Source organism: Cavia porcellus, unplaced genomic scaffold (genome assembly GCF_034190915.1).
Source record: "Cavia porcellus strain 051 isolate PalLab524CR breed Dunkin Hartley unplaced genomic scaffold, mCavPor4.1 scaffold_19, whole genome shotgun sequence".
Taxonomy (NCBI): domain Eukaryota; kingdom Metazoa; phylum Chordata; class Mammalia; order Rodentia; family Caviidae; genus Cavia; species Cavia porcellus.
In genome coordinates this window covers 9,682,510-9,710,229 of record NW_026947502.1, presented here as the reverse complement: position 1 = coordinate 9,710,229, position 27,720 = coordinate 9,682,510, and the positions used below count along the sequence as shown (strand labels likewise).

The 27,720-nt window shown below is 47.7% G+C and overlaps 1 protein-coding gene across 3 annotated transcripts in view; it reads right to left on the bottom strand.

Moving 5' to 3' along the window:
* Positions 1-27,720, bottom strand: part of Larp1 (La ribonucleoprotein 1, translational regulator) — an 88,193-nt gene that overhangs the window by 34,836 nt on the left and 25,637 nt on the right. For 2 of the 3 annotated variants that reach the window (XM_063230691.1, XM_063230692.1), the window contains exon 1: positions 19,677-20,582. The exons of the other annotated variant lie outside the window; for it this stretch is intronic. In XM_063230691.1, coding sequence (XP_063086761.1) covers positions 19,677-20,109 — 433 coding nt within the window. In that variant the 5' untranslated portion in view covers positions 20,110-20,582. Of the gene's footprint in view, positions 1-19,676; positions 20,583-27,720 lie in introns of those variants that run through there. 3 annotated transcript variants of the gene reach the window in all.

Below are 27,720 nucleotides of genomic sequence, written 5' to 3'. Positions count from 1 at the left end.
CCGCTAGGTAATTCTATAGGTTTTGACACACCTGGGGAAAATTCCAATTTAACCCAATTCATTTCTACTGTGAATTTTGAGAGGGTTTACCTGCACCATAACACTTAAGTTTTTGAGACAGGGTCTCAGTATATAGTTCAGGCTGGCCTTGAACTCATAGAAATTCTCCTGCCTCAGCCTTCCATGTGCTAGGCTCAGAAGCATGTGCCACCATGTCCAGAAACACCATTTTAAAATCAGGGTTGAATGTCTTTACTTGGGTTCTTATTTTAATACATTCTTTCATATGTGTTAAACATTTAAGTTTCTTAAAAAAGAAAAACACACGGCAGAACTGTTCTGACAGAAACGGGTTCCAAGTTTCCTCCTGATTTTACCTTCAACTCAGCAGGAGCTCCAGAGCAGTAGCCAGTGTGAATAACCTTCACCTCACAGTTTCAGAAATGGAGGACCAGCAAGCTAGGAGACTTGCAATACCACTTCTGTGGAATAAGGAACACCTGGAGGAGGGGCGAGCTCAGTTAAACTAAGAGATTTCTGCTTCTCCCCAAACTCCAGAAATCTATTTGGGGAGGTGAAAAGGACCTGAGCACCTGCAGTTTTAATAAGATTGCTGCACAACAGTGATACCACCTGGTATCTAGGAACTGAAGTGTCCATCAGAAAGCACCAAAAAGGGATCTCATCCCCTAGCTCCAGCCCAGAGGCCCACACTTTGCAGACAGCAGGCTGCAAGCAGCTTTAATTACCCAAACAGCCACAAGGGCAGAGTGCTTGAGGAGCTCATCCCATTTACACACCAGTACACTCCCCAGCACCAGGAACCAAGGATGGTCAGGCCAGAAAGCCACAGGCCCAGTCTCCTGACAGACATGAGGTCACAGGGGATTGGTCTGCACTGGGACTGGAGTATGGCTGTGCCAGGGGGAGAAAATAAGCTCTGAAGGCAACTGCCCATCTGCTTCCTGCCTATACATAGCTAGACAACCTCCACTTGCTGTCTGCTCACCCAACAGCCTGCTCACCCAATGGCTACCACTTAAAAGAATTTACCTTGGGAACCCAGGCCTCCAGCTGCAAACTTGTTATGAATAAAGTTTTAAAATCCTGTCAGAGGAGAAACTATTGTCTGTTTTAAAAGAACAAATGACACAGTGAGAAGATATGTGACCCCAAAGACCCAAAATCCCAGGCCACCCCAGGTCCCTCTCAGCACTGCAGGAGACCAACACCAGGTAATATTTCCACAGTGTTTCTGAGCTCAATTCTGCAGACCCTGTGCGGACCAGGGCTACATGGAAGAGAATCCATTTCAGTCATTAGCTCACCTCCCTCCCAGGAAGGTCAAGACTGCACCACCTCACACAGTGGAAGAAAGGGAAAAGCAGCCACAGAGTAGACCACTATTTACTCTAAAGGCAATGCTGCAGGGCCGCTGGCCACTGGCAGGCTTTGGGCTCTGGCCAGCACAAAGCCCCAAAGAACTTCTCCAACATATCAGAAACCAATGAAGAAAGCAAACCAGAGACTCTGTAGAGCAAAGGACAGGCTTGAGATGGGAGAGGCAGGTTAAAGCAGGGTATCTGTGTTAAGCCCTGCCCCGGGCACAGGAGAGAAGGGAGTGCGGCCTTCGATCACCTTGGGTGAGGAGAGCTGAGGGCTCAGAAGGCGCTTCTCCCTTCATCTCCGTTCATCACTGTTGCCCCAGAGCACCGAGGCAGGAAAGGTGGACCAGGTTCTGCCCGTTGTACTGAACACAGACTAGCGCACAGTTAGCATTCTGGCTTGCTTGAAGAGTCCTGAACTGTGTTTCAGGGTTTCAACCCCAGGCTCCTGTTGCTCTAACATGAAGATAATAAATAACTTGGCTACCAAAAGGCCCCTGTATCGGGCTTGGGATACATTGGTGAATAAGCTAATCCCTGTCCTCTGAGAGCTGGTTTACCGAAGGACTGTCATCTTTCAGTCCCACCAGGATGGGGTGATTCTGACAGTAATGGGTTATTTTTTTGAGGAACCTGAGGTGGCCAACAGGCGTAGGTAAAGCATTATGTCAAATTCCACCATAGGAAAGAAAGGAGAGAGCATCCACAAACATCGGTATCTGTAGTTCAGTCGATGACTGATCAGTGTGCTTCATCTCATCAGATCACAGCCGGTCTATGTGTGGGTACTGAGATGCAGAAACAGACAAAACTGCCCAGAGTCCAGCTCATGACATCAGAAGCCAATACAAGCGCTGACATGGGTGCCGGCAGGCTCACTGGTCTCTCCTCTAAGGGGCTACTAGGTCTTTGGCCCAGGCAAAACTCATATTTTTAAGTCTGGGCTTTTAGAGATTAACACAAGGCCCAGAAAGAAACAAAAACACGAGCCAAGAATTATAGAACAGGTTCCACTATGGAAAAAGCGGGCAGGTAGTGCGGGGGGCTGTCTGAAAAACAGCTTGCTTCATACCACCAGTAGGGTCAGACCACCAGCCCTGCCATGTCTATCTGAGTGACCTTGCACTTCTATCCTCGTGGCCCTGGGAAGGTTAAGCCAGCCATTCTCTGTAAAGTTCTTGGAGAAATGTCAGTAACACAGAAAACCCTCAAGACTTGTTAGGTACCGTGCCAGAAGTAAAGATCTCCGAGTATGTGATGAAGACCACTGACAAGATTTTCCCCACAACCCCAAGCCACTAGTGAGCTTCCGGTCTCCCAGCCTCGAACTCAATCCTTCATCTGACCCCCATCCCTGAGAGCGAGGTGGGGCAGAAGGACGGACAGCCTACTTCCAGGAATTGAGAGGATTTCTGGGCACAACCTTCCACATCTGAATAGACCTTCCCAGACCTCAAGGCTCAGCAGGTTAAAGGCATGTATCTGGAGGACCAGAAGCCATAGCACCTACAGTAGACTGGCCTTGGGGCTCAGGCTGCCAGAACTGTACTCTCCTAGTTTCCACTCCTGCAGCATGGCCCTTCACAGCCCCTCCCCCGCTTTTCTCACAACGACAAATTAGAACGTAGAGGGACTTGGCATGGGCACTGTAAGCCTCTTGGTGCCACTGGAGAGACTTTGGTCAAGATACATCCTCAGCTTTTGTAATGAACAGCAACCAGGTAGCTCCCAAAAGCCCCTCCAGACTTCACACTTTTGGTTTAAGATCTCCAGAGCTTCACCTCGGAGGGGCACTGGCAATCATGAGACAAATTAGGCAACACGGCAGAGGTCTGAAAAGCAGAGGACATCTGAGCAACTGCAAGTCAGCCACAGCCACCGGGGCTCTGACTTGCCTCTCCAGTCACCTGCGGCAGTCCAGCTCCCAATCCGCCAGTGCCCTCAGGCCTCATTCCCACCATTCGATAGACAGTATGTTGTGCCTGCAGCTCCTGCACAGAAATGGTATCAGAGACAAGTATCTTTTTTTTTTTTTTGCTACTGGGAATTGAACTGATGACCTCACACTTGCCAGGCAGGCCCTTATGCCACTGAGCTAAACCCCTGGCCCGGAGATGAGCATCTTTTAAAAACTGTGTAGGGATCCACCTACTACCAAGCTCTAAGTATGATCCACTACTTGTGCTAAGTGTCTTCCACGCCTTGTGTTGCTTAATTGAAAGGCTGTTTTTTCCCTATTGATTTTGCCCTTATTAGCTGTAGGAGGAGAAGCTGACAGACACCACACAGTTCCTTAACTTTGATAAACCTAAAATTCCCTCTCCGAGGGAAAAAAAAAAAGCCAACCACCATCTACCTCAAGAGCACCTGTGAGACTGCAAAAGGTAGGAACAAATGTCTTATAAAGTTTTATAAAATCTTAAGGGTTATCCCACGGGCAATACCAACCCCTCCAACAGGAGAAATCAAAACAGTAGCCTACACTTCTCAGCTCTGGCAGGTGCTATCTTGAGCAGTGTCCCTGATTGGCCCCAGGTGAACAAGAGTTTCCAGGAACTGAAACTGTGTCACCTCCTGGATTCCTGAAGCCAGCCCAACTTGGGAGACAGGGCTCAAGGCTCCTAAGCACTAAGCTGCTATTCAGGTCCATGTCGGGGAGGAAGGCTGGCTTCCCTGGGTCCATGCAGTCTCCACACCCCAATTATCAGTAAGCATGTCCCCTCATTTGCGGCCTCATCTTAAGATTTGCTACTGATCTCAGCCCTCTTCCAAAGGGATGAAGGGACCACTAGAAGACTTATCAGGTACATCTAGAGTGCAGCCTAAAAAATTAAGGCATAGTTCTGGGTGAAGAGGAACAAAGCAAAAACAAAACCAAGCTTCACCATGTCTCAAACCTGAAGGAGTAAGATCCTTACCACAAAGTGGTAGGATGTGAATCACACTCATGTCTTTGCATGAGGGATGCAGGGCTTTTATAAATTAATTATTTAGAGATTTTCTAATGCTTGATCTCACCTAGGTCAACCCACATCTCTTTATGCACCCACTCTGGCTCAACGGTTCTTTTTCCCACTGTCTTATCTACATTTATTCTCCTCCTAAGACACGGTCCAGCACCGACCACTTTCCAACATAGACCCACTGTAGGCTCGGGGCACGTCCCAGAAAAACACTCAGGAGCTTTCTCACTGTCCACTGGTACTTCAACTAATTCCAAAACCAGGGGAGCTCAGAGAAGGCAGCTGGGTATGACAGGAAGAACATTAGACTGGAAGCTCTGTGAACCCATGTGGCAGCCCAGGTAAGCAGCTCGCCCCGTCTGGGGCTGCTTGCTTCAGCAAAGTACAGTGCATGTGTGTGTACACAAGTACATGCGAAATCTGGTGGGCTCCGTGCTCTCGGAGTGCCCTGCACGCAAGACACAGTGAAGAGTGCCACAGGCCTGGAGCTGAGCTGTGTGAGCATCACTCCAGGGACGCAGCTCCTTCATCTTCTCTATCATCAGGAAAATGCTACCTTCATCACCGGCACTCTTTGGGGAGTTATAAGAGAACAAAAATGCCCTCTCCATTTCTAAGTAGGAGGACAAACCATCAGCAGTGTAATTTTACCTTTAAAGAAAAGTTGCATGTATGTGTACCTAAGTGTCCTCTCACATCCTCAGCATGCGCTGTCCAGTGTGACAGCCACATGTGGACAGCGGGCACGCAGAACAGGGCCAAGCCAAACCGAATGGTGCTTGAAGTATAAAAACACATTACGCTTTACAAACAGTACAAGAAATGTAAATCATTCCATAATGATGTTAAAATATTTTTAATACATTGGTACATTAAAATTGACTTCATCTTTTCTCTTTTAAAAATATGTGCTTGTATTATATCTGTATTGGGTAGGTAGCACTGCCTTAGAAACATACATGACTCCACCAGCATTTAGTATTTATGGTAGCTGGGAAAAAAGATTGGCAAGAGATAGTTTTTCTCTTTTGCTAAAATACTTGGACATTTTTCTACAATACATTTGTATTGCTTGAGAGACCTGAGAAGATTTCTCCCTCCAGAGGCGAAGGCCTTACCATGTAGTAGCACTTTCCACCCTTTGGTAACCCAGAAGCAGAAGGCCTCTGAGGCCTGCAGAGCACCCGCTGGCTGGGAGGCCGTGCACATAGCCTGTCAGAGCGGAGAAGGAGGGGTGTCTCCCCACGATGAGGGTTGGGGCTGCCCAGGGGAATCAATCAGCTGTTACACAGCCTGGCTCACACTGACCAACCACACATCCCCAGAGAGCCCAGCCCACCCAGGGGCAGGGCCACAGGGCTCCCAGCACCTGCAGATCTGGGTGGGTCCTCTCCCTGAAACAGGCTTCTCCACAGGGGATGTACACTACTGTGGGCTGGAGAACGCAAGGTCAGGAATACACAGGCCTTGGAGTCAACATGCCTTGTGCTCTAATTCTAGCTAGTTACTAAGAGCAAATTACTGAACCTGTCTGAGCTAATGTCCTTTCCTCCCTTCCTTCACTTTTTTGAGGCACTGGGAAATTAAATCCTAGGCCTTTGCAATCAACTACCATCCCCAGCTCTTTTTATTTTTGAGATAGTCTCAGCTATGTCACTAAATTGCCTGTCCTGTCCTTAAACTTCAGAACCTCCTGCCTCAGCCTCTCAGAGTGCTGGGATTACAGGCATGCACTACTGGATCTGGCTGGGCTGTTTTCTGATTATAAAATGAATATCACAACTAATTAGCTCCCACAAGGCTGCCATGGACATGAATGGAGCTAATGCATGAGAAGTGGGTGGTGGCTGAGAAAGGCTGATAAACCTGTGCGAAGTGATCTGGGCGCTCTCAATCGGCCTAAAGCAGATTCCAGAACACTGGTGATGCCCAGAGATAGGATAAAGGCAGCCGAGTGACAGCTGAGCACAGGATCCAACCTCTCCACACAAGTTAGCCATGAGAAACTCAGATTCCCTGGCTTTCTGCTCCAGCAATTTGCTCTAACTCGAGCCTAAAGCCGGGTGGAGGATGGCAGGGGTGCAGGTCCAGGCAAGGAGGCAGCAGCAGTCAGCCTGCTCTGGGGTCAAGACTGAGAACCAGGGAGAAAATTCGCCGCAGCCAAAGCCTGTCTTTCTGGTCAATAGGCATAGCACAACCAATTCAGCTTCTGGACAGTTTGAGAAGAGGGGAAGAAGTAGAAGAGCAACAGATCCAAAAGCTTCCTCTTTAGCCACAGAAAAGGGACAAACAATAAATTAGTTTTAGAAAAAAACAAACACCCCAGACCCCAGTGATTAAGTCCATAGGGGGGGGGACCTCCTTCCAGGGCCTAAGGAAGCTTCCTTGTTCTTCCTTTCTTCTCCTACCCACCCACCACTCCCGCCTCTGTTTGCTACAGCGGGAGCCTGAGTGTGTCACCTCTCCCACTGCTTTCAGAACAGAATCCAGACTCCCTAGGCTGGCTTCCTGACTCCAACTTCTCAAGCCCCCTTCCCCTTATTTACACAGGCTTCTGAGTCCAGGGAAAACACAGAGTCACTACCATCCATGCACCGGCTGTTTGTCCAGGTCAGAACGCTCACCACAGGCAGCTCCTTCCCAGGCCTATCTCACCCCACACAACGACATTTCTCTATCAGCTCGCCTTGCTTTCTTTCAGAGCCTTGCCATGACAGGTCTGAGACCTATCATGTGATGCGACAGATGGCTACAAATTAATAGCCAAATTCTCCTCCCAGAGAAAGATGGGGCCCAGGTTTTCTTCTCTTTATTTTCAGCAGGATTTGCACCTGTTCTGACCAGAATAGGGCAAAAGTGATGCTGCACAGTGCCCAGGTCTGCAATTTTGGAGTACTAACATCCCATCTCCTCCTCACTGTCTTTAGAAATGTCTCTGGGTGGCACCTAATCTGCCACATGGTAGTCTTGCGGCACTGAAGCCACACTGGAAAATGCAGCTGCAGACTCAACTCCCACGGCTGGCCTCAAACTCCCTACTTCAGCCTGAGTACCAAGATCACAGGTACTGTGTATAGGCTAGTGCGTACGCTGCCACGCTCTGAGGTGGGATGCTGGGCAACAACAGCTAACTGAATTACCCTGTTGACCTTTTTTCCCTATTGGAATGTAAATACAGAGGGACAGGTCCCCGTCATGTTCCCAGAATTTCTAAGGTCTAACAGGACACTGCTCTAACACATGGGCTAAATGTATGATTTTCAATTTGGGGGTAGTCAGGTTGGTTCTATTCACACAAAGGCCAGTCTCTTGAAATCAGTCTCAGGGCGAGGAGCAGGGTTCTCTCCCAGCACATCTAACCCTAACATCCCATTAAGAGAAGGGCCACCATTGTCTGCGCAGTTAAAAGCACCTGAACCCTCCTGGGACCAGCATTTTCCAGATGCTCCACGCACAAGGCCCTATGGCTACATACAGGATCCCTGAAGCATGGCCAAGCTCAGGAGGTGATGTTCTAAAGGTGGCCCAATCCGAGTGGGAGAAGCAAATTCTGCTGGGTCAGACTTAACACCTGCAGTTTTGACTTCTGATCTGACACACCAAAATTAATCCTACTGGGAAAGGACCCTGCAAGGTCTTCTAGCTCAACCTCCTTTACTCACATAAAACAAGAGTGGAATCCTGGTATCCGTCAGTGTTTTCTATTTTATTCCAACAGGGATCCACAAGAACGGCACAAGGGGTAGGCCTATCTTGGAGGAGTCTGTTGTCCCAGAGAGAATTACAATGTTCCAATGATCCTTTGTTCCAGTCTTCAAAGAGAAAGGCTGCAATGCACAAAACCTCTACAGGATCTTTCTTTTCTCTTCCCACTCCAACAGTTAATATATGTTTTAGTCACTCTCACACTCACAGGCTATCTGAGGTGGAAAGGACCTTAAAGATTAACAATGCTATTCCAGGTGGGCATGGTGATACATGCCTGAAATCCCAGCACTTGGGAATCTGAGGATCGCTGTAAGTTTGAGGCCAGCCTGAGCTATAAATGGAGCTCAAGGCCATCCCAAACTGCATGGTGAGACTCTGTCTCAAAGACCCCCCCAAAACAATAATGCTATACCCATTCTACAGATGGGGGAAAGTGAAAGTTCACTGGGGCCTACCACAGTGACGTTTCCTTGGCAAGTCTAACCTTTAACCAGACAATACTTTCTACCACTGCTGTGGGGCATCGGGCTACCCATCACATTTACTCTCCCTGAAGAGGTAGTAAGGTGACCCCTCTACCTCTTTCATTACTTTCCTGTGAGGATGCTTGCTCCTTGGCTTCTGAGTTGGACAGAACGTTGTCTTTTTCCCCTTGAGTAATGACACATCATGAGCCCACAGGCTTCATGCTGGAAGGAAGAAATGTTAAGAAGACAAGCCATGAATGCATCTGAAGCAGAGCTGGGTCCTGCCACTGGATAACATGCTACAAGGCCTAGTGTGGTGACATCTCCTAGTTCAGTTCCTGTATCAACCTTACTGACAATCCACATACCCTGCCACTCTCTTAAAGGATACAATTCAGTGGGGTTTCTAGTATATGTAATCTGTTCTGTTTTTAAAACAAAAGCAGGAACTCTCTAGACTTCTACATATTTCTCCTGACTTTTAAATGTACATGATTAAAGTGTTCTTAAATGTGAATCAACTGAAACTTACCTGTAAGCGAGACTGGGCTTGAGTATGTAGACAGAAATGCCCAATTAAGATGTCTCTTTCAGAATGTAAGTCTTAATAAGTCTGTTTATCATTGACTTCTGGGGCCTGACATCAACAGATATTCAAAAATTTCTGAATGAACAAACCAAGAAGTACTCTGCCAACTTACAGCAGTAGACTGTAAAGCAAGCCACCATCCAAACTGTTTAAATATTACCATTCAAGGAATTCAGTGCCTCCTGTGAAACTGGAAACATGTGGAGGCACCGCTGAACGTGCCCTATCACCTGCTACTCGAGCTGTAACTGCAGGGCCATATGAAACAGGTGTGTTCAGATACTCCTTCAGAGGACTGGTAGTCCCCACCCACCCTAAAGGATGATTCTCTATGCATTATAATCCTATCTTCAACTATCCCTTCCTCACAGAAGGATACATGTGTCTCAATGAGCCCCCATCTTTTCTGTTTCCAGATTTCCTTTCCCATACTCCCAACAAGCAGCATCCTGTATATCCAACCCTGATCTTGCCACATTCAAACCTTACCCTACATTAGGCTCCAAAAGAAGGTCATTTCACTGCTTTCAACTGGTCTCTCTCACACACATACAGAACAAGAAAAGCAAAGAGAACTCTGCTCCCCCGAACAAACTCAAAGCTGTTCCAAGACAGAGTGAGTTATGCCAATCATCTGCACTCATTTCTCTCATTCTCCCATGACGGTGTTCAACAGCACCAATATTTGGTTTGGGTTTGTCTTTGTTTGTCAAGCCAGGGTCTCACTATGTAGCCCAAGCTGGCTTTGAACTCATGGCCATCCTCTTGCCTCAGCCTCCAAGGGCTGGAATTACAGGCTTGTGTCACCACACCCAGTGACGGTGTCACAATTTGGACTTCTAACTGCTGGACTGTGCCCTATGAGTCCTTAAATTCCTCTCTATGACTCAAATTAGGGCAAGGTCAGAAGAACTTCTTTAAGATTGAACAACACATACCTCTAAGGTCAGGTCCAAACTGTAGGGGTAAGGGGAAGAGGACCCCAGCAACAAGGAAGTGCTAATGCCATCCTTAAGCGGCTTTTAAGCAAACTGAAGACCTGCACCACAGTCCAGGCCTTAAAAGAGAAACAACACTTTTACCACAACCTCATTTTACTGTTAGGCTTCAGTCAAGCATTTATATATATATATCTTCCCTTCATTTATCTTCAACAGTGCTCTTAGTAGGTGGGAACTCTGGACAGAGGTCCATTTACCAAGACACCGAAGTTACTGACCTGTCCAAGGCTGCTAAGTGGCTGGACTTAAAAGTGTGACAAAATTCATACCCAACCACTCCATGCTGTGTCTTCCTGCAGAGGTGGAGTGAAAACAGAACTCAGTGGGAGTGAATTCAAATCTCAGTCTTGCTTTGAAGTGAGTGTGATCTTGAACAACTTATTTCCTTTCTGGGCCAAAAATATCCCAACCTACAAGTGAAGGGTTTGCATACAACAATTTCTGCAGCCTCTTCCAATTCTAGGGAAAGAAAAAGCAAGCCCTTTGCTGGGCATGGTGGCACACACCTGTAAATCCAGCACTTGGGAAGATGAGGCAGGACGATCACAAGTTCAAGGCCAGGCTGGGCTAGAGAGTGAGTTCAAGGTCAGCTGCCCAGACTAGGTAAGCATGACATTGTCTCAAAAAAAAAAAAAAAAAAAAAAGAGACAAAAACAAACCCCCAAGGATACAGGAATGGGGACAGAGCTAGCAGCTAGAAATTGGGCTGGGTAAGCCTAACTGTGTCAGAAGAGTCTCAGGAACTCTGGTAGCTTATCTGGGGCAAATGCAAACCCACTGTTTTCAGCACAGGTGTAAATACAACAGCACTATTCAGCCAAGGAGAAGAGTCTTTGATGGGAAGGAAATTTCGTACACGGATGCCAGTCCTTGAAAAAAGTCCAAAGTGGAGCTATAGAGACTGGCTGAAAGAAGCTGCTCAGTATGTGAACCTAGGAAGTCCTTCACCACGTGGCCATCCTGGTGGTGGCAGTGGTAGGTTTTAGCAATCTGGAAGCATGCCCCTGCCCTGCCTCATACTACTACTTCAAAATACTCCTCTTCCTCTCACATACCCAGAGGCAGAAGCAGCAAATGGGCAAGCTTGAGCTCAGTCCAGCCGGTTCAGGAATGACGCTTCTTCCAGTAACTGAGCTACATTCCAGGTAATGTGGCCTTCGGAAGAGCCAGAGTGATCCCATAAGCCCCAGCCACTCCCTTACAAGATGGCTAGTAACTGCCCAAGATCTACATACATTTCAGGAATGACTTAGTCTGTTTCTTTTTGCAATCTGGGAACTTTGCCCCAAAGTACCAAATAATAAGCCCAAAACCATCGGGTGTCTCAGTTCATACACTTTGTTCTAGGATTTTGAAAAAGATGACCACATTTATGTTTGTATGGGAAAGATAGTGGAGGTCGAGTTTGTCACACAAAGCAAACAAAAGCATTCATGACCTGAAGTTCCTCTATAATCTTAACCTAAGAGCTTGTCATCCAGCAAGAATTAGTTTTCACAAAAAGAAAACCTGATCATGTCACTCTTTCACACAGGAACTTCCATGGCTCTCCACTGCCTTCCAGCTAAAACTAATTCACCGCTCACACAAGGTCTATCCAGTCATCCTCACTACAGCTACAGGGAACTCAATTCCTGAACCCCACTGCCTCTGCACACCAGCATGAACTCTGTTAGCAGGCCTTTTTCACTTATCACTGCCTGCTCATCCACCCTTCCCAATTCAGTTAGCCACTGCCTCCCAAGAGACAGACTTCTCTGACCTAGACTGAACTGGGAGGTGCTGCTTCGCTTTTCTCAAAGCATTCCACTTCCTTTTCCCTCCATAGCTCCCCTCCATACTGAATTTTGAGTGCATGTGTCTCTTATCTACAGATTATTCAATGCAGTATATCCTCTGCAGCTCACACACAGTAAACGCTCAACATACACCGAAAGTCACTAAAAGTGGATTTATCCACTCATTCTTCAATTAAATGTTCACCGAGCTGCCTACTATGATGTGCCAGGTCTGGGGACACAACAGTGGTCAAGTATCAAAAGTTTCTGACCCAGTGGTGATGAGGATTAAGAAAAAAGATGAAGCAGGGCAAGAGAGGGGAGCAGTCGGGGTTGGAGCGCACTAGTCTGCCTACACGGGTGGTCTGAGAAGGCCTCTCTATTACAGTGATCCAGGGAAGTGCATTCCAGAACAAAAGGTCTAAAGCAGAAGGACACAGGACAATTCAGGAAACACAAGCACCAATGATGCTGGAAGGGAGCAAGGAAAGAGGCAGACAGTGAAAGACAGAGGCACGGAAGGGAGGGGATGAAAGCCTACACCAGGTAGAGTCTTAAGAACTTTAGATTTGACTCCACTATGAAAAGCCACCAGGTTCTGGGCAGAAGTAACGGCAGACCAGTTACGAGGCTGGTGCAATAATTGAAGTGAGAAATGAGATGTGTGGTCCAGGCGAGCAACAACAAGCTGCCAGCAAGTAGATCTGGATATTGATTTTTTTAAAAAAAGGCCAAAACAGTGTACTGGTAAATTCAGAAAGAGGCAAAAAAGAAATGGAGGTAGCAGGATGGCCCAGGTTCTTAGTCTAAGCAATTAGAAAGACATAAACTGCTTAATTTCACTGAGTCTCTCTTTACTCATCTCTAAAATGGGGATAAAAAAACAGTACCTGCTCAGATGACACAGGGTAGAACAAGTCAAACAGTTAAGGGTGACTAATGTATCCCTATTAATTGTCTCTCGGACATCAAATACCTAAATAAATTAAGTGTGTGGAAAGCAGAGTAAAAACACACAGAGCCCATCAATCCATCCAGATGGCTTCTGTGGACTCAAGTTCCTGTGCAAAGCTTGCAACCTTACTCCAAAGCCAAGGGGAAAGGAGGGTAAATCCTAACGGCTGGGAGCTGTGTAACAAGGTTAAGGTAGTCATGGACAGTTAGCACAAGTGTTACCTGCAAACAAGGTCTCTGAGGAAGGAGGTCATGTCTGTTTAACCAACAGTCCTATATCTCAGACAGGACAGTTTTACCAGGCCAACTTAACAAAATTCACCACTAAGGCCCACACTGCTCAGCCTTCCTCGAAGCTAGAGCTTCACCAGTCCAAAGACTTGGCCAAAGGAAAAAAAGTGCTATTATCAAGACTGTCCCTCTAATTCCTGGAAAATCCACGGTCTGGAGCATACACTAAGCCATCTGCCACAAGAATTTGGCCAGTATGCTCTGGTAATCGCAAAAAAAAAAAAAAATTGCAAATTCACCCAAATCCAGATGGTCCTCCCTCAAATTAGAAAAAGTATGGATAACCCCTTGGAATAGGCAATTATCTTAATCTGCATCTATTTGGCTTTGAAACACATCTTCTGGAATATGCACTAATTACATCTGTGTGGGACACTGCTAACTGTCAAAACCAGTGAGATCTCAGAACCACCTCGGCACCAGGACGAGTTCCATTCTGTGAACACGGACACAGAGGCAAGGCAGGCTACGGAACACTGTAGTGTGCAAGGTAAGTGCCCACGTTCCAATTCTACCACCTTCCCCTTTCACACTACTATGCTGTTTCCTGTGCTGTCACGAGCCTGAAATCAAAACTTGTTCTTCACTAAGCACAACGGCATATGCTTGTAACTCCAGCTATGTGGGAGACTGAGGCAGGAGGATTCAAAATTTAAGGACAGCTTAAACAACTTAAGATGCTGCACCAAGACAAAAAATTTTTTAAAGGGCCGGGGATTATAGTTTAGTGTCAGAGCACTTGCCTGGCATCCAAGGTTCAAATCCTGGGGAAAAAAAAAACAAAATGAAGTTCCTTCCTGAACTCCAGGAATAGTAAGGCCTCCTCTTTTCCTGGCCATAGTCTTACGTCAGAGAGGTTTCCATGCCTGAACTGGGGTACCCAGGAGCCTGCTCAAGGCCTCAACACCCTAATTGCTCACTCAGAGCCAGTCTTGGATTTTACCAATGGGGGCAGTTGCCATCTGCCAAGCTCTCCATTTTAAGGAAGTTTCTGTGGTTTCAGGCCCACCTATCCTCTTCTTCTGGCCCACCTCCGAGAGGAAAATGGGCGCGGAAAAACAGGGAATCAGTTTTTACTTCAGTTTCTGTCCTGCTCAGCACACATCAGCTCTGCAGGTCTAGAGCTCAAGAGAGCATGTGACTGCCCTGTATTCCAAGAGACCCAGGGAGCACCCCCTAAACACTGCCTGGCCCTGTGACACACACACTCACTTTCTCACTCTCCTTCCTACTGAGTAAAACTCACTGCTGCCCCTTCAGCAGGCCAGGAGGACTGAAGGCTCCAGGTGGAGGATGTTTTATTCTGCTGGACAGGGTCTTCTAATCGTGTGGGATCTAGAGGGGAGGAAAAAGTAACCTGAGCCATATAAAAAGCGCCTCAAGCCTTCTCTCCTGAGGCTAAACTAGCATTTCTTAGCACTTGTGTACTTACAACTAGATTTTAAGAAATGAATAACCAGGCCAGGGATTTAGCTCAGAGGAGTAAGTGCCTGCCTGGCAAGTGCAAAATCATGAGTTTGACACCCCCCCCCCTAAGTTAAACCAGGTGGCACACTCCCAGCACTGGGAGGCTGAGGCAGGAGCACAGCAGGTTCCACCCAACCCAAAGAAGTTAGAAGTTAGCAAGACCTTGTCTCAAAAATAAATGAGGGCAGGGGTAGAGCGCTCAGTGGTAAGCACTGTGTCATGACTTGAAACACATCTTCTGGACTGGTACCAAAAATAAATAAATAAATAAATAAAATGAACAAGTAAGATTACGGAGTATATAATTCAGGGAGAAGTCTCTGGGTTCAATCCCCAGTACTGTACATACCTGCACACACAAAAGAAGACCATAATGTCATTACTGCCCCTAACCAAATAAAGAGAACTCCTTAATGTATTCTAAAACGCTCAAGTTTTCTCAACCCAACCCAAAGAACCCAAAATATCTTCTTATAGTCTAGTTGATCCCAGTCAAAATCCAGACAAGACCCACAACATAATTTGCTTTGGTTTCATGTTTTTCTGTATAATAATTTTCCCTTTTTATCTTTTTTTTTTAAATTGGTACCAGAGATCAAACTCACGACTGCCTGCTTGCAAGGCAGGCGCTTATCCCACTGAGCTAAATCCCCAGCCCCAATTTTCCCTTTTTAAAAGTGCCACTTTTTAATCGAAAAAACATCTTACAAAATTCCTCACATTTAAAAAATGGATAACTGCTACCTCGCAGTCAGTTAATTTGTTCCTCTATCCCCATTTCACCTATACAATGGGAGTTAGATCTAGTTTTATTATCATTGGGTACAGTATTGGTGGGAAAAATGTTCCTAAGTGGTGGTATGCACTGTTTATGATCACGGTGGAAGAGGAGGTACAGCGCAGGGGGTCCACCATGCACCCAACACCATTAAATAAGGTTCCTAAGGCCGAAAGCCTTTCTCCAGCTTTCAGAACCTGGATTCCAAATCAGAGTTCATCACCACAATGGCAAACATAAGGGACACACATAAGGCTCTATTTCAGTTTCTTTCTCTTTGGTGGGAGGGTTGGTTACTGAAGCAGAAAATGACTTTGATTCTTAAAAAAACAACCTTTTGGCATTCAACTTCATTCAATCTCTCATTGGGCAGACGAAGAAATAGGTAAAGAAAGCAAAAGGAATGCTAGTGTAACCTTGCTGGCCAGAAGCATGATCAAAAATGGAATTCACACTCATAAAATCATGTTAATCTTTTGTTACAAAGAGTTGAAATAAAAACTACTAGATGGGCAGCACTTAAGTGTTACCTCTGTACCTGGCACTCTGCTGAGAGCTTCACAAACATCTACTTTAATTTTCGCAACACTCTGAAATAACTACTATTATTAATCTCTTCTTAGGATGAAACAACATTGGTTCAGAAAAGCTCAGTTTATTATGCAGCAGAGCTGGGATACTAAAGTACAGCCTATATGTGTTTACTGTCAGAATTCTGACTTCCCTGCAGTCCACTTTCCTGTGCTGCGGAAAGAGGGGCAGGGTTAAGTAGTTCTGATAGTCCCAGATACACACCAACACACAAGTAGTACAGCCAAGGAGGAATCAGGTGAAGGGCCCAAATCCAGGAAAGAACACAGAAAAGGTGTATCTGCAGCTGGGTTGGTGTGCCTGAGGATCTCCAGGGAACCATGGGTCAGCTTTTCAAAGATGACTTTTAATGACCTTTAATTCGTGAAATCAGCTGTACTTCATAGGTACACAAAGAAAAAAAAAAAAAAAAAAAAAAAAGGAAAGAAATGCCCAAGGCATAAATACTGAAATCTTAAATCTTTACTTAACTCTATCACTAGTTTTCTTACTGCATCAGGTTAGAGGTGTAAGTACAGTATATAACAAACTACCCCTAGGGGTAGGGTGAAAGCTGGCAGGGCATGTGAATTAGCTACAGATTTTCAGTTAGGCCACCCTGTTCCCCCAGCACACATGGACTCCCTCCTCCAGACAAATCAAAATTTTAACCAAAAGCAAAAGTCAATTGTCAATTCTTTGGGTCACCAACCTTTAAGGATATCCACACATGCCCCTTGGGTTTACAGACAAGCAAAGGTTAATTTTTAAGGGAGCTCCCACTTACTTCAGGAGTACTAACACAACACAAAAAAGAAGGTCGGTCTCAAAAAAAAAAAAAGAGGAAAGGTCTGTATTCTCCAGCTGTCTCATTTTATAGGTGGAGAAAAACTGAAACCTAGAGAAAAGTCCCAGAAAGTCCCACACTCTCCTAGACACCCTGACAGCTACCACATGCAGGGCATGGGCTAAATAATTTACATGAATCACCACAGTGAAAGCTCACAATGACCCCATGAAGCAGGTATATCATAAATTCATACCTACTACACAAATGGTGACGGTGAGACACAGAGTGGTTAAGTAACCTGCACACAAAGGCACAGTAAGTGGTAGAGCAAGCATTTGTACTCTTACCATCTGATCGCTGTGTGTTTGCTGTGTATCAGTGATGGCGAATCATTTAGAGCTTTCAGGGATAACAGCTGGCAGTGGTATGCATGCCATAGGTTTGCCACCACTGCTGTGTATCACTCTAGGGAAAAAAGGAGCCCAAAAAGTCAAAATGTAAACCTCAAAAAACACTACAAACCTATCATGTGGAAGCTTAAACCAGAAAAGAGAATCCCACCAGAAAGGAGAAACTGCAACACAAATTTTATTACTAGTTACTGCTTGTGTCCCTTAAAGAACTAAAACACTAGCATCTGAGCCAAAAGGAGGGCTAAAAATAGGCATTTGCAGCAAGCTTTGGAAAGCTTTTAGCTTGCTTATGAGGCACTAATGTCAGTAGACTCCCAAAAACATATGCATCGCAGAACATAAAATTTCCCAAGACCACACAGGCACTACACTGGTGTCACATACAAACTTTCCCAGGATACAAATAAAACTAGGGCTGGAAAAGACCTTAGAGATAGATCCATGTTGGCTCCACAGAAAAACCCACCTCCTAACCCTACTGCACAGACATCGAAACCATAGAATTCTTCCTCATAAAGCACCGAAGCCCGAAGAACAGGCTTAGATACGCTACTCAAGTATTTCAGGTAGTCTCTCAAAAACTATCCCAAAGATTGTAAGCCAACAAGTAGATAGGCTCTTGCCTCAAATTCCAGAAAAACAAGAACGGAGCAAATCTTCTGCTTTGGGCACTTAAACCAAGTCAGCGTATATGCTCAGAGGGAAAGGCAAGATGCCAGCCAAGCTGTCTTCTTCCCACGATCAATAAAGTCCAGTGACGCAAGCTATCAAGGGCCCCAGGACTTAAGACAAAAAACGCCAGCTCAGGCACCCAATACCACCTGATGTCATGGCTGATTTAAAACCCACACGGCAGGTTCACCATTAGCTAAGCAGCAGCAGCAGCCAGGATGAGTAGACCCATTTAAACTTCTGAGGAGTGCTCTCTCCTGGGGGATGATTATACCTCTGAGTTTAAAGAGGGGGGAAGGACCAAAGAGCACCTTAAAGTTGTTTTCCCTCACTTTGTGGCTGGGTAGGAGAGATCTGAAAGAAAATGGAGGTTTCAGCAGGGCCTTTTGCATAAGAGGTCTCTGAACGGGGGTGGGGGGTTCTAAAATGGGGTTGGGGATGGGGTAAAAGAGAACAGTTTGAAATACTACTCGTAAACCCAAATATCCCTTCTACACATACAACAACCTGAAAAATATGAATGGCAACCTGCTGTTTTCAGGACTAGCTATCTCGATTTCCTCAGGACTAAAAGCAGAAGGTATTCCTGAGTGTAAAGGCATTAAGCTCCCCCCCACTTTGACTTTCCCTATTCTAACCGTTTACACTAAATCAGTCTCCACAGCAATTGCAGAAGGGGAGGAGTTTTGAAAAAGCACCAGGGACAAGGCCAGAGGCCATCAATCTAACTACAGCCAGTTTTAACACGGGCCCACTTCAAAAGGACCAACACCGAGAAATCCTGATCCCCAGTGCCCGAACCGATGGATGGATTGTTCACGCGAGGCCTGTGGGTGCGTCCCGACTCTGCCCTACCACCTTTGCTAGCTAAAGTAGCCGGGAGAAGCCTCCATATTCTGTGCTTCGCCCGCCACGCTGCCACGGCTACGCTGGACGCCCTCACCTCCCCGAAAAGGGCAGGGGCCACCAAACGCAGCGGCGGCGGAGGCAGGCTCGGGTGCGCCCGCCGGCGGCACACGCAGCTCTCCGCATGAGGACACACCGCGCCGTCCGCGCACAGCGGCGACCCGACCCGACCCGCGCCGAACGCCGGGCCGAGCGACCGCGAGCAGCCCGCATGGCGCCCAACTGTCACCCGCCCCGGCCCCGGCCACTCCCTCCCGGCCGCACACGCCCCTCGGGTCCCGCGGGCCCCTCACCGCCTCCCTCAGCACACTAGCTGCCGGGCTCCCTCTCTAGGCGGAAGACGCCGAGATCAGAGAAGGAAACCACCGAATTCAATGACACGCGGGGTTTCCTTCTGCTCCCTTTCAACCCGCAACTGCCCCTTTACCCGTCCCCGAAGGGCGAGTCTACCGCCCGGCACCGCCTGGGCAACACAACTCGCTAACTTTCAACCTCTGAGCCGTGCGGCCGGCAGCCACTCCGCGCCTGGCACGGTGCTACCCGTGACATATGCTCATTAAACATTTACAACGCCGGGACGCTCGCGAGGCCACCGAGCTTCGAGAAGGGAGCCGGGGACGGTCCGGGCGAGGGTCTCTGTGAAGCCCGACGCGCCGCGGGGACCGCGGGCCCTGCCCACCGCGCCCGGCGCCCACCGCTCCCGGCGAGCTAGGCCCGAACCACGCCGTTGCCCACTAACCGCTCGGCCCGGCCTGTGACCTCGGAGGCCCAGTCCTCGGGCCGGGCCAGGGTCCCGGGCGGCCGGCCGGGCGACTCCCACCGGACAGGAAGCGACAAAAAAACCCCTAGTCACCGCCACCAGCGTCTGACCCCCGGGCCTGGGAGGCCGCTGGGGGAGGGGACGCCCGGGGCCCCGGAAGAGGCCGTGGACCCCGGAGACCCACCTGGAGGAGACTGTCCGTTCACGGTGGCCAGGACCGGTGGCAGCGCGTTCTTAGTCCACGGGTTCACTTTGGGCGGGGGGGCTTCCACGAAGTCTCGGCGCCCGGCGCCCGCTCCAGCCGCTCCGCCGCCCGCGCCCGGCTCGCCACCGCCCTCTTCTCCGTCGCTGACCGCCGGGCCCTCCGCGCCAGGCGGCTGCGGCGGCCGCGGGCTCTCGCGTTCCAGCGGCGCGGTGCCCTCCCTGTGCGGCTTGCCGCAGGGCGGCCGAGATCTCCGGGCGCCGCCGTCCGGCTCCCCCCCGCCGACGTCGTTCGCCCCAGGCTCGCCCTTGCCTTCGGGCGCCGGCGGCGGCTTCTTCCTCACCAGCGCCCCGTGCTCTTCGGCCTGCAAGAGCGGGGCGCCCCCCGGCAGCAGCGGCTCCACCTGAGTGGCCATCTGCGCGCCCGCCCCCCCGGAGAAGCCGGGCGCGCCCGCGGTGGCCTCCCCCGCCTCGAACTTGGCTTGCCGAGAGCCCGCGACGCCTGCCTCCGGGGCGTCGGGCCCCAGTCCCCACGAAGAAGGCTCTGGGCTCCGGCTAGGCGCGGCCCCCTGCCCGCTCGGATGCAGCTGCGGGAGCGCCGAGGCCCACTGCTGGGGCGGGGGGGGCAGGAAGGCCCCCCACTCTGCGGTCCAGGCCTCCGCGGCGCGCGTCCCCCCCCGCCCGCTGCTCGCGCGGCGCCCCCACCCCGAACCTGCTGCCAAGCCTCTCGTCCCGTGCCTGCCTCCCCCCGCCCCCGGGGCAGCCCGGGCTTCCCGGCTCGGGGGCTGCAGCAATATGGACGGACGGGGGGGAGAGGCGCGGCAAGCGGAGCCGACCACGCGATCCGCGGCAGGCGGCGGGCGGGCGCGCGCCTCACGACGCGGCGGGGAGGGGAGAGGAGGGGCCGGCGCAGCGGGGGCGCGCCCGCCGGGCCGGCCCAGGGCGACGGGCAGCGGGCGGAGGCGGCGGGCGCGCGCGCGCAAGGCTCCGAGGCACCGCCCCTCGCCCCGCCCCCGCCTGCCATTCCAGAGAGCACCTCCCGGGCTGGGGGTGGGGGCGCCGAGACCGGACGGGGGCGAGCACGTGCCTGATGCAATTTGAGAGGGAGGGAGCAAGGGAAGGAGGGAAGGCGGAGAGGGGGCAGGAGCTGTGGGGGGAGGGAGAGGCGCCTTAAAGGGCCAGTGCCTGAGCGCTGCCGCAGGTGGAGCACATGGGACTGGGCCACGCGGCTACTACGGGCCGCGCGCGCTCTCTGGTTTGGACGCAGGTTCGGGGAGAAAGAGTCGATGGTTATCACCGTCGATTCCCAACAGCTGAACAGAGGGCCTTACCGCCGGGAAGACGCGCCGCCACCGCTACGCCTGCCTGGTGCCCAGGGGGCCTGACCTCTCCAGGCTCTGACCGTGTAACCTTGGGCCGGCCGCCCTTACCTCCTGGGCCGAGCTCCTCTCCACTGGCCGGCCCGACGCTGCTGGGAAGGGGTTCGAGACCAGGCCGTCTGCGGAGGCAAACCTAATAATCCTCGGCAGCAGCGGAGGCCTCCCAAGTGGGAACTGAATTGCCGATAGCCTCAACCTGGCCTGGTCCCTAAAAACCGAGTATATGAAAAACGTGGATTTCCGTTCTTTCTAAAGAACAGCTTTGGACAGAGTTGAACCAACGCGCCTTTGGGATTCCATGGTAGATGATTTTTTCCCCTGGCTGTGCCCCTCCAGCTTTGCAGCAGTCACTTCCATCTCCATGGGCCTCAGTTTCTCCATTGTAAAAAGAAGGGGCCTGGTAACAGGGATGTCAAACCTCGGCTTACATTTGAGTCAACAGATAATTTGCTTACTTGCTGTGGAGGCCAGCAGGGTTCTAGGAAACAGATTTGTCAACAAATACCGGCTAACAAATACCTATCTTTGTGGAATGTACCTTCTAAGGTGGGAAAGGAGACAATAAACAACTGCTGAAAAAATGCTTAGTCCAGTAACTATGAAAACAGTAATTACGGCGGTAATAAATTGAACTAGACCGGCTATTTTCGAGTGCATGGTAAGGGAAGATTTCCTTGGACTCAGATCCCAAAGTATTAGGAATGAGGCAGTCTGGGTGGGACCCACAAGACACCTCCATGTTCATGCACCTCAGCACATCAAGTGGTCCCGATTCATCTGTGGAGCTGACCTGACCTCTGACTAGCTGCTGTCCACCTGCTCCAGACTCAACAGCCTAGAATGCTGCCCGTCTCCAGAATGAGGAGTACACACCCTACCTGCTGGATGGAGGGGCAGTTGATCGGAAAATACTTGGAATTGTACCAGCCAGGAAGACAGAGCTGCGCAATTGGAATCAGAGGAATAGCCTGGCAATCTGATGTCAGATTCCAACACTTCCATCACTCCATCAAGCCCCTTCAGTTCTGCACACTTCCCTGGGCCCCCTTCTCCTGGTGCAGGATAATGCTTGGCTTTCTTGCTCTTATTCTGAACGCTTGTCGAGTGAGACAGTGCTCACCAAAGCACGGTTAATGATACACAGGCCAGTGCTTTCAAAGAATTAAGGAGGAAGGGAATGAATAAAAGGACGCTAATGGGGGCTGGGGATTTAGCTCAGTGGCATAAGCGCCTGCCTTGCAAGCAGGCAGTCATGAGTTCGATCCCTGGTACCAGTAAAAATACAAAAAAAAAAAAAAAAAAAAAATCTGTAATAAAAAATAAAAAATAAAAAAAAAAAAGGACGCTAATGAATTTTAGTAGGATTTTACATAATTGCATTTTATATACCTTTACTCTGCTGGCAAATTAGTGCACATTACTGCAGCACTGTCTTTCATATATGGATAAATATTTCCTGATAACACACTAGAGCCCTTTTTTGGATTTTGTTAATAGGGGACATAGTTGTCATTGTTATTCTGTCTGGGGACAGTACTGGGAATTAAAGCCAGCGCTTTTGCGCTGAGGTATTATAGCAGCTAGTCAGAGGTCAGGTTGGCTCTACAGATGAATGGGGTATACATATATCATATATATATATATATATATATATTTTTTTTTTTTTTTTTTTTTAAACAGGTCACATTAGATTTCTAAGTTGCCCAGGCTGAGTTCAATTTGAAGTCCTGCCTCAGCCTCCCAGAGTGCTGGAATTACAGCCATGTGCCACCACACTGAGCTTATTAGTCATTTTTTTTTTCTGTATTTTTTTCTTTTATAATAGGAGGTAAAGGTGAGATGAACTTTATACAACTTGTTGGGGTAGCAGGGCTGTGTGTGGATGAGTCGCTGCTTCACACTATCCAGCTGTGAGAGTCAGGGGAAAAGCCTGGCCAGGTCTGCTGTGTGAGAGCGTACAGGCGCTGGGATCCGCACATCTTAGAAACTACATATTCAACTTATAGGCTATCAGGGAAGAGAATCATATTCCTGACTCAGTCACCTGGCTTTGCAGATGAAGAATCTGACATTCAAAGAAGTAGAGTTACTTATCCTAGGTCACACAGCAGGGTCATGGCAGAACCAGGCCATATATCTGAATTTTTAAATTTTAAATTCAGTGGCTTTTCTTGCATTAAAATGATAGACAGATGGGAATGTAGTTTAGTGGTAAAGTGATTGCCTAGCATGCTTGAGGCCCTGGGTTCAATCCCTACGACTGTGCACACGCGCGCGCGCACACACACACACACACACACACACGCGCGCGTGCACACATGCATGCATATCAAAAAATTTTTTTTTGTCTTTTTCGGCACCAGGGATCGAACTCACGACTGCCTGCTTACAAGGCAGGTGCTTATGCCGCTGAGCTAAATCCCCAGCCCCTCAAATTTATCACCAGTACAAATTTAAAAATTATAGAATTAGTACTTAAATTCAGCTTTTTTGAGTTCTAGCCCACTGTTGCATTCTATATGCATGTATTTTTTCCAAATATATGAGCTATTTTTATTAGCAGTTATTTGCTAAGTTCTATGAAAAATACTTGACTTTTTTTTTTTTTTGTCTCTTTGAGACAGGGTCTCGCAATGCAGTTCGGGCTGGCCTTTAACTCACTTTGTAGCTCAGGCTGATCTCCTGCCTCAGCCTCCGAGTGCTGGGATTACAGGCATGCACCACCACACCCAGCTCTTAACATTCATTATTTTGTTTAACCCTCATTATAGCCCAATAAGATAGGTATTAATGCTTTCCCCAAGTATCATGAGTCCCTATTATGTGCCTGGCATAAGGCTGAGTCTTGGAGCTATTACTGGCTTTAGTTATGAAGGAAAGCTACTGAGGTTTAAAAGAGAAAGTAAAGTGGATGTCACAGTGGAGTTTTTTAGGAAATGTAAATCCTCAGGCGTGCTCCTTACTTCATGGAACTGTACAACCTGCTCTCTGTTCTTTTTGTTGTTGTTGTTGTTCTGTTCTTTATTGCCGTGTCCAGTAGTATGGAGAATGCATCAAATACTATACTTAGGCCTCAAAACACTAAAAATTTTGAATCTTGTCTCTCCAAAAGATAAACTGTAACTAGGGAGACCAATGAATTAATAAATGCCTTCAGGCCAAGAAAAGTTAAACAAAATATGATTTTTGTGACAAAGATCAGGCTAACTTGTGCCCAGGGGTTAACCACTTACCAGTCCAATTATTTTAATATAGGATGACCAAAAATTGCATATCTTTTCATTAATTTCTATAAGACAACAAGAAATATAAAAATGACAATTTTATCAAATTTGTTCAATATAAAAATCGACAGGTTGGTCAGGGATATAGTCAGCAGCACGGTGCCTGCCTGACAAGGACAAGGTCCTGAGTTCTATTCTCAGTACCAAAAAGAGAATCAACTGGTTGAAATGACACTTGCCCAAGTGACACTTCATGTGGTCAGTAGGTAAACAAACTCACTGGCTGAGTGACACTCTGGGTAAACTCTTTTTTTTTTTTTTTTTTTTTTTTGGTCTTTTTCCTTTTTATCGGTACCGGGGATTGAACTCATGACTGCCTGCTTCCAAGGCAGGCGCTTATGCCGCTGAGCTAAACTCCCAGCCCCTCTGGGTAAACTCTTAAGTAGTTAAATATATCATATGGGGGCTGGGGATTTAGCTCAGTGACATAAGCGCCTGCCTTGCAAGCAGGCAGTTGTGAGTTCAATCCCTGGTACCGATAAAAAAGAAAAAGCCAATATATATATATATATATATATATCATATGTTTAACCACAACAGAGCTATGGCCATATGCACTTGTGCATACCCATGCACACACACACAGATTGAAAAGAATTTAAAATATAAATATTTCTTTATAATTAACTGTGCACTTGTTTGCTCCTGGTGCTGACAACTTCCTGAAGAGAGACAGAAGGCTAAATGAGAGATTAGAATTGGTTTGTAATTCAGAGTCCCTTCTCTGGGTTTGCAAAATAATTCTAGGCAGCCTCCTGAGCCCTCTCCTAGTTCCATTTCTCCACCTGCAAAATAGGAAGTCTACTACCTGCCCATCTGGTTTAGGAATGTGAAGGAGAGTGTAAAAATTCCATGAAGCCTTATTAGGTCCCTTTTTGCTTTTACTTACTTGGTTGTGCTGGGGATTGAACATAGGGCCTCACATATGGTAGTGGAGACTCTACCACTGAGCTACACTTCTAGCATTTTTTATTTTATTCTGAAACATGATCTCATTAAGTTGCCCAGGCTGGTTTAGAACTTGCAATCCTTCTGCCTCAGCTGTCCAAGTAGCTGAGAATACAGGCATTGAGAAAGAACAATGTGGAGTTTTATCCTCTTTGAATTTGATTTCCTGAAGGACCCTGTGTTTCTGGATATCACTTCCTCTGAAATCAGAGATTCTGGGATCCCAGGCCTTTTTATAGAGACAGGGAGCAGTGGGTGGGGCTAGAGAAGGGAAGGGCCTTGGTCAAATAAACAGTGCCCACTGGGGAGGGCTCATTCTAGTCCCTGAGGCATCTCAGGCCTTCTGATACATGCCATGAAATAATTCCCGCTCTAGGACAGCATCTTAGGCAATGTTGCCTCCTGTGAACGTGTAAACTACAACAGCTGACATGTAGAGAGAGAGGTGATGGTGGAGAACACTGACTGTCTTCGCACTCACCCCCAGGGCTGTCTTTTCCCCAACTACAATTACACGTCCCCATTTACAGATGAGGAAAGCTCAGAGGAAGGAGGTGGTAAGGAAGGAGGCTGGTTTGCAAGAAGGTTCTAATAGACAATGTACTCTTAATACATTTGCCTCTTGGAGCTGCAGCCTGGCACCGCCTAAGCCTCTTTTCCTCAACTCTACCTATGTAGCACCTCACCCATCCCCACGTTTCCCTGGACCTTCTGCTCTTCCCAAGTCCTCCCCCATAGGTTTCCCAATGTTAATGCCGCTCTTCCCTGTGATCCAATTCACCACACTGGCTGTGTTTGTTACTCTTCTCACTGCTGAGACAAAAATATCCAGTGCCCAAAGTGAAAAGAGAAAAAGTTTATTTAGCTCAGTTTGTAGAGGTTTCAGTCCATAATCTGCTGGCTCTAAGACAGGGTGGTGAGACAGAGGAGAAACAGTTGGTGCTGGGCAGAAGATAGCAAAGCAAGCAAGGGACGACCACAGCAATTTCTTCCTTTTTTTTTTTTTTTTTCCTCTTTTAATTGGTACTGGGGATCAAACTCACAACCGCCTGCTTGCAAGGCAGGTGCTTATGCCGCTGAGCTAAATCCCCAGCCCTGAACACAGCAATTTCTATCCCTTATATTTTATCCAGGCTACTGAGGGCAGGAAGCACTCATACCATTAATCCCTATGCCCTTGTGCCTAGCATTGCACCATGAATCAAGCCTAGGTTCATACACTCTGAGTCCAGCCACTTCTGAAAAAGCTCTACCTATGATTACATGAGGCTTTGGGGGCCATCTAGACACAAGTCGCAACCCTGCCTGAGCCAACTCCTTGACTCTTAGGTGGACTTGGCAGACTCTGCCGCTGCTCCAAGTCTCCACCTTCATACCCAGCCCAGTCCAACCCAGCCCACCCTGTAACCTCCCTGGTTCTGTTGCCTTCCAGCCACCATACCCTGCACTCCAGCAACAGTGGACCACTCACTGCCTTCGTGCTTTCAGCCGACAAATATTTACTGACCATGTACCATGTGCCAAGTTCTGCCCAAGCAAGCCCTGGGTACAGACAGATATTCAAGATCTATGTGTCCTTACCTTCAGGAAGCTCCTGTCTCCTGCTCTTTGGGCCCTGTGTTTTCTTGTCTCAAGTCTATGACAGAGATGTTAATGGTTGAATGCCAGCTTGACTATCTTAGGACTTATGAGGCCTTAGTTTCCTCATCTATAAATTAGAGATAATATTAGTACTTACTTGTAAGTGTGATAATGTACATAATTTAACAGTACAATGCCTGGTGTCTAGTATATGCTAAGTAAATATTACTTTTCATTACTTTTATTATGGCCAATAATGGTCCTTCCATTTCTACTGGTCCAGAATTTTATTTGCTTTCAGTATAAAATGCCAACTTCCTACAATATCTTCTTTAATCTCCATAGTTGGAGCTGATTTCTCCTTACTTTTAAATTCTGGTAGAAAATTCTCTAAAGTATATGAAGTACTTTATATTTTCTGTATTGAGTTATAGTTAGTTATGAGTATGTTTTACCATCTAACTAGATTATATGTTCATTAGAGGCATGGATCGTATCTCATTTTTCTTAGTGTTCCTTGTAGTATTTATCATCAGTGGTGTTAAATATAGAACAGAAACCCCACATCTATATTTTGAATAAAGAAATGAAATGGGTGAATCCAGCCATTCCTGATCATATCAGTTGTCATTAGACATCATCAATTGCTAAATTATATATATATATATATAGTTCTAAATTTTGAATTATATATAAGTATGTAATTATTTACTTATCTATATATACATGACAAAATATAATATAAAATAAAATGTGGGGGCCAGGAGGCTGGGGATTTAGCTCAGCGGCATAAGCACTTGCCTTGCAAGCGTGTGGTCATGAGTTCGATCCCTGG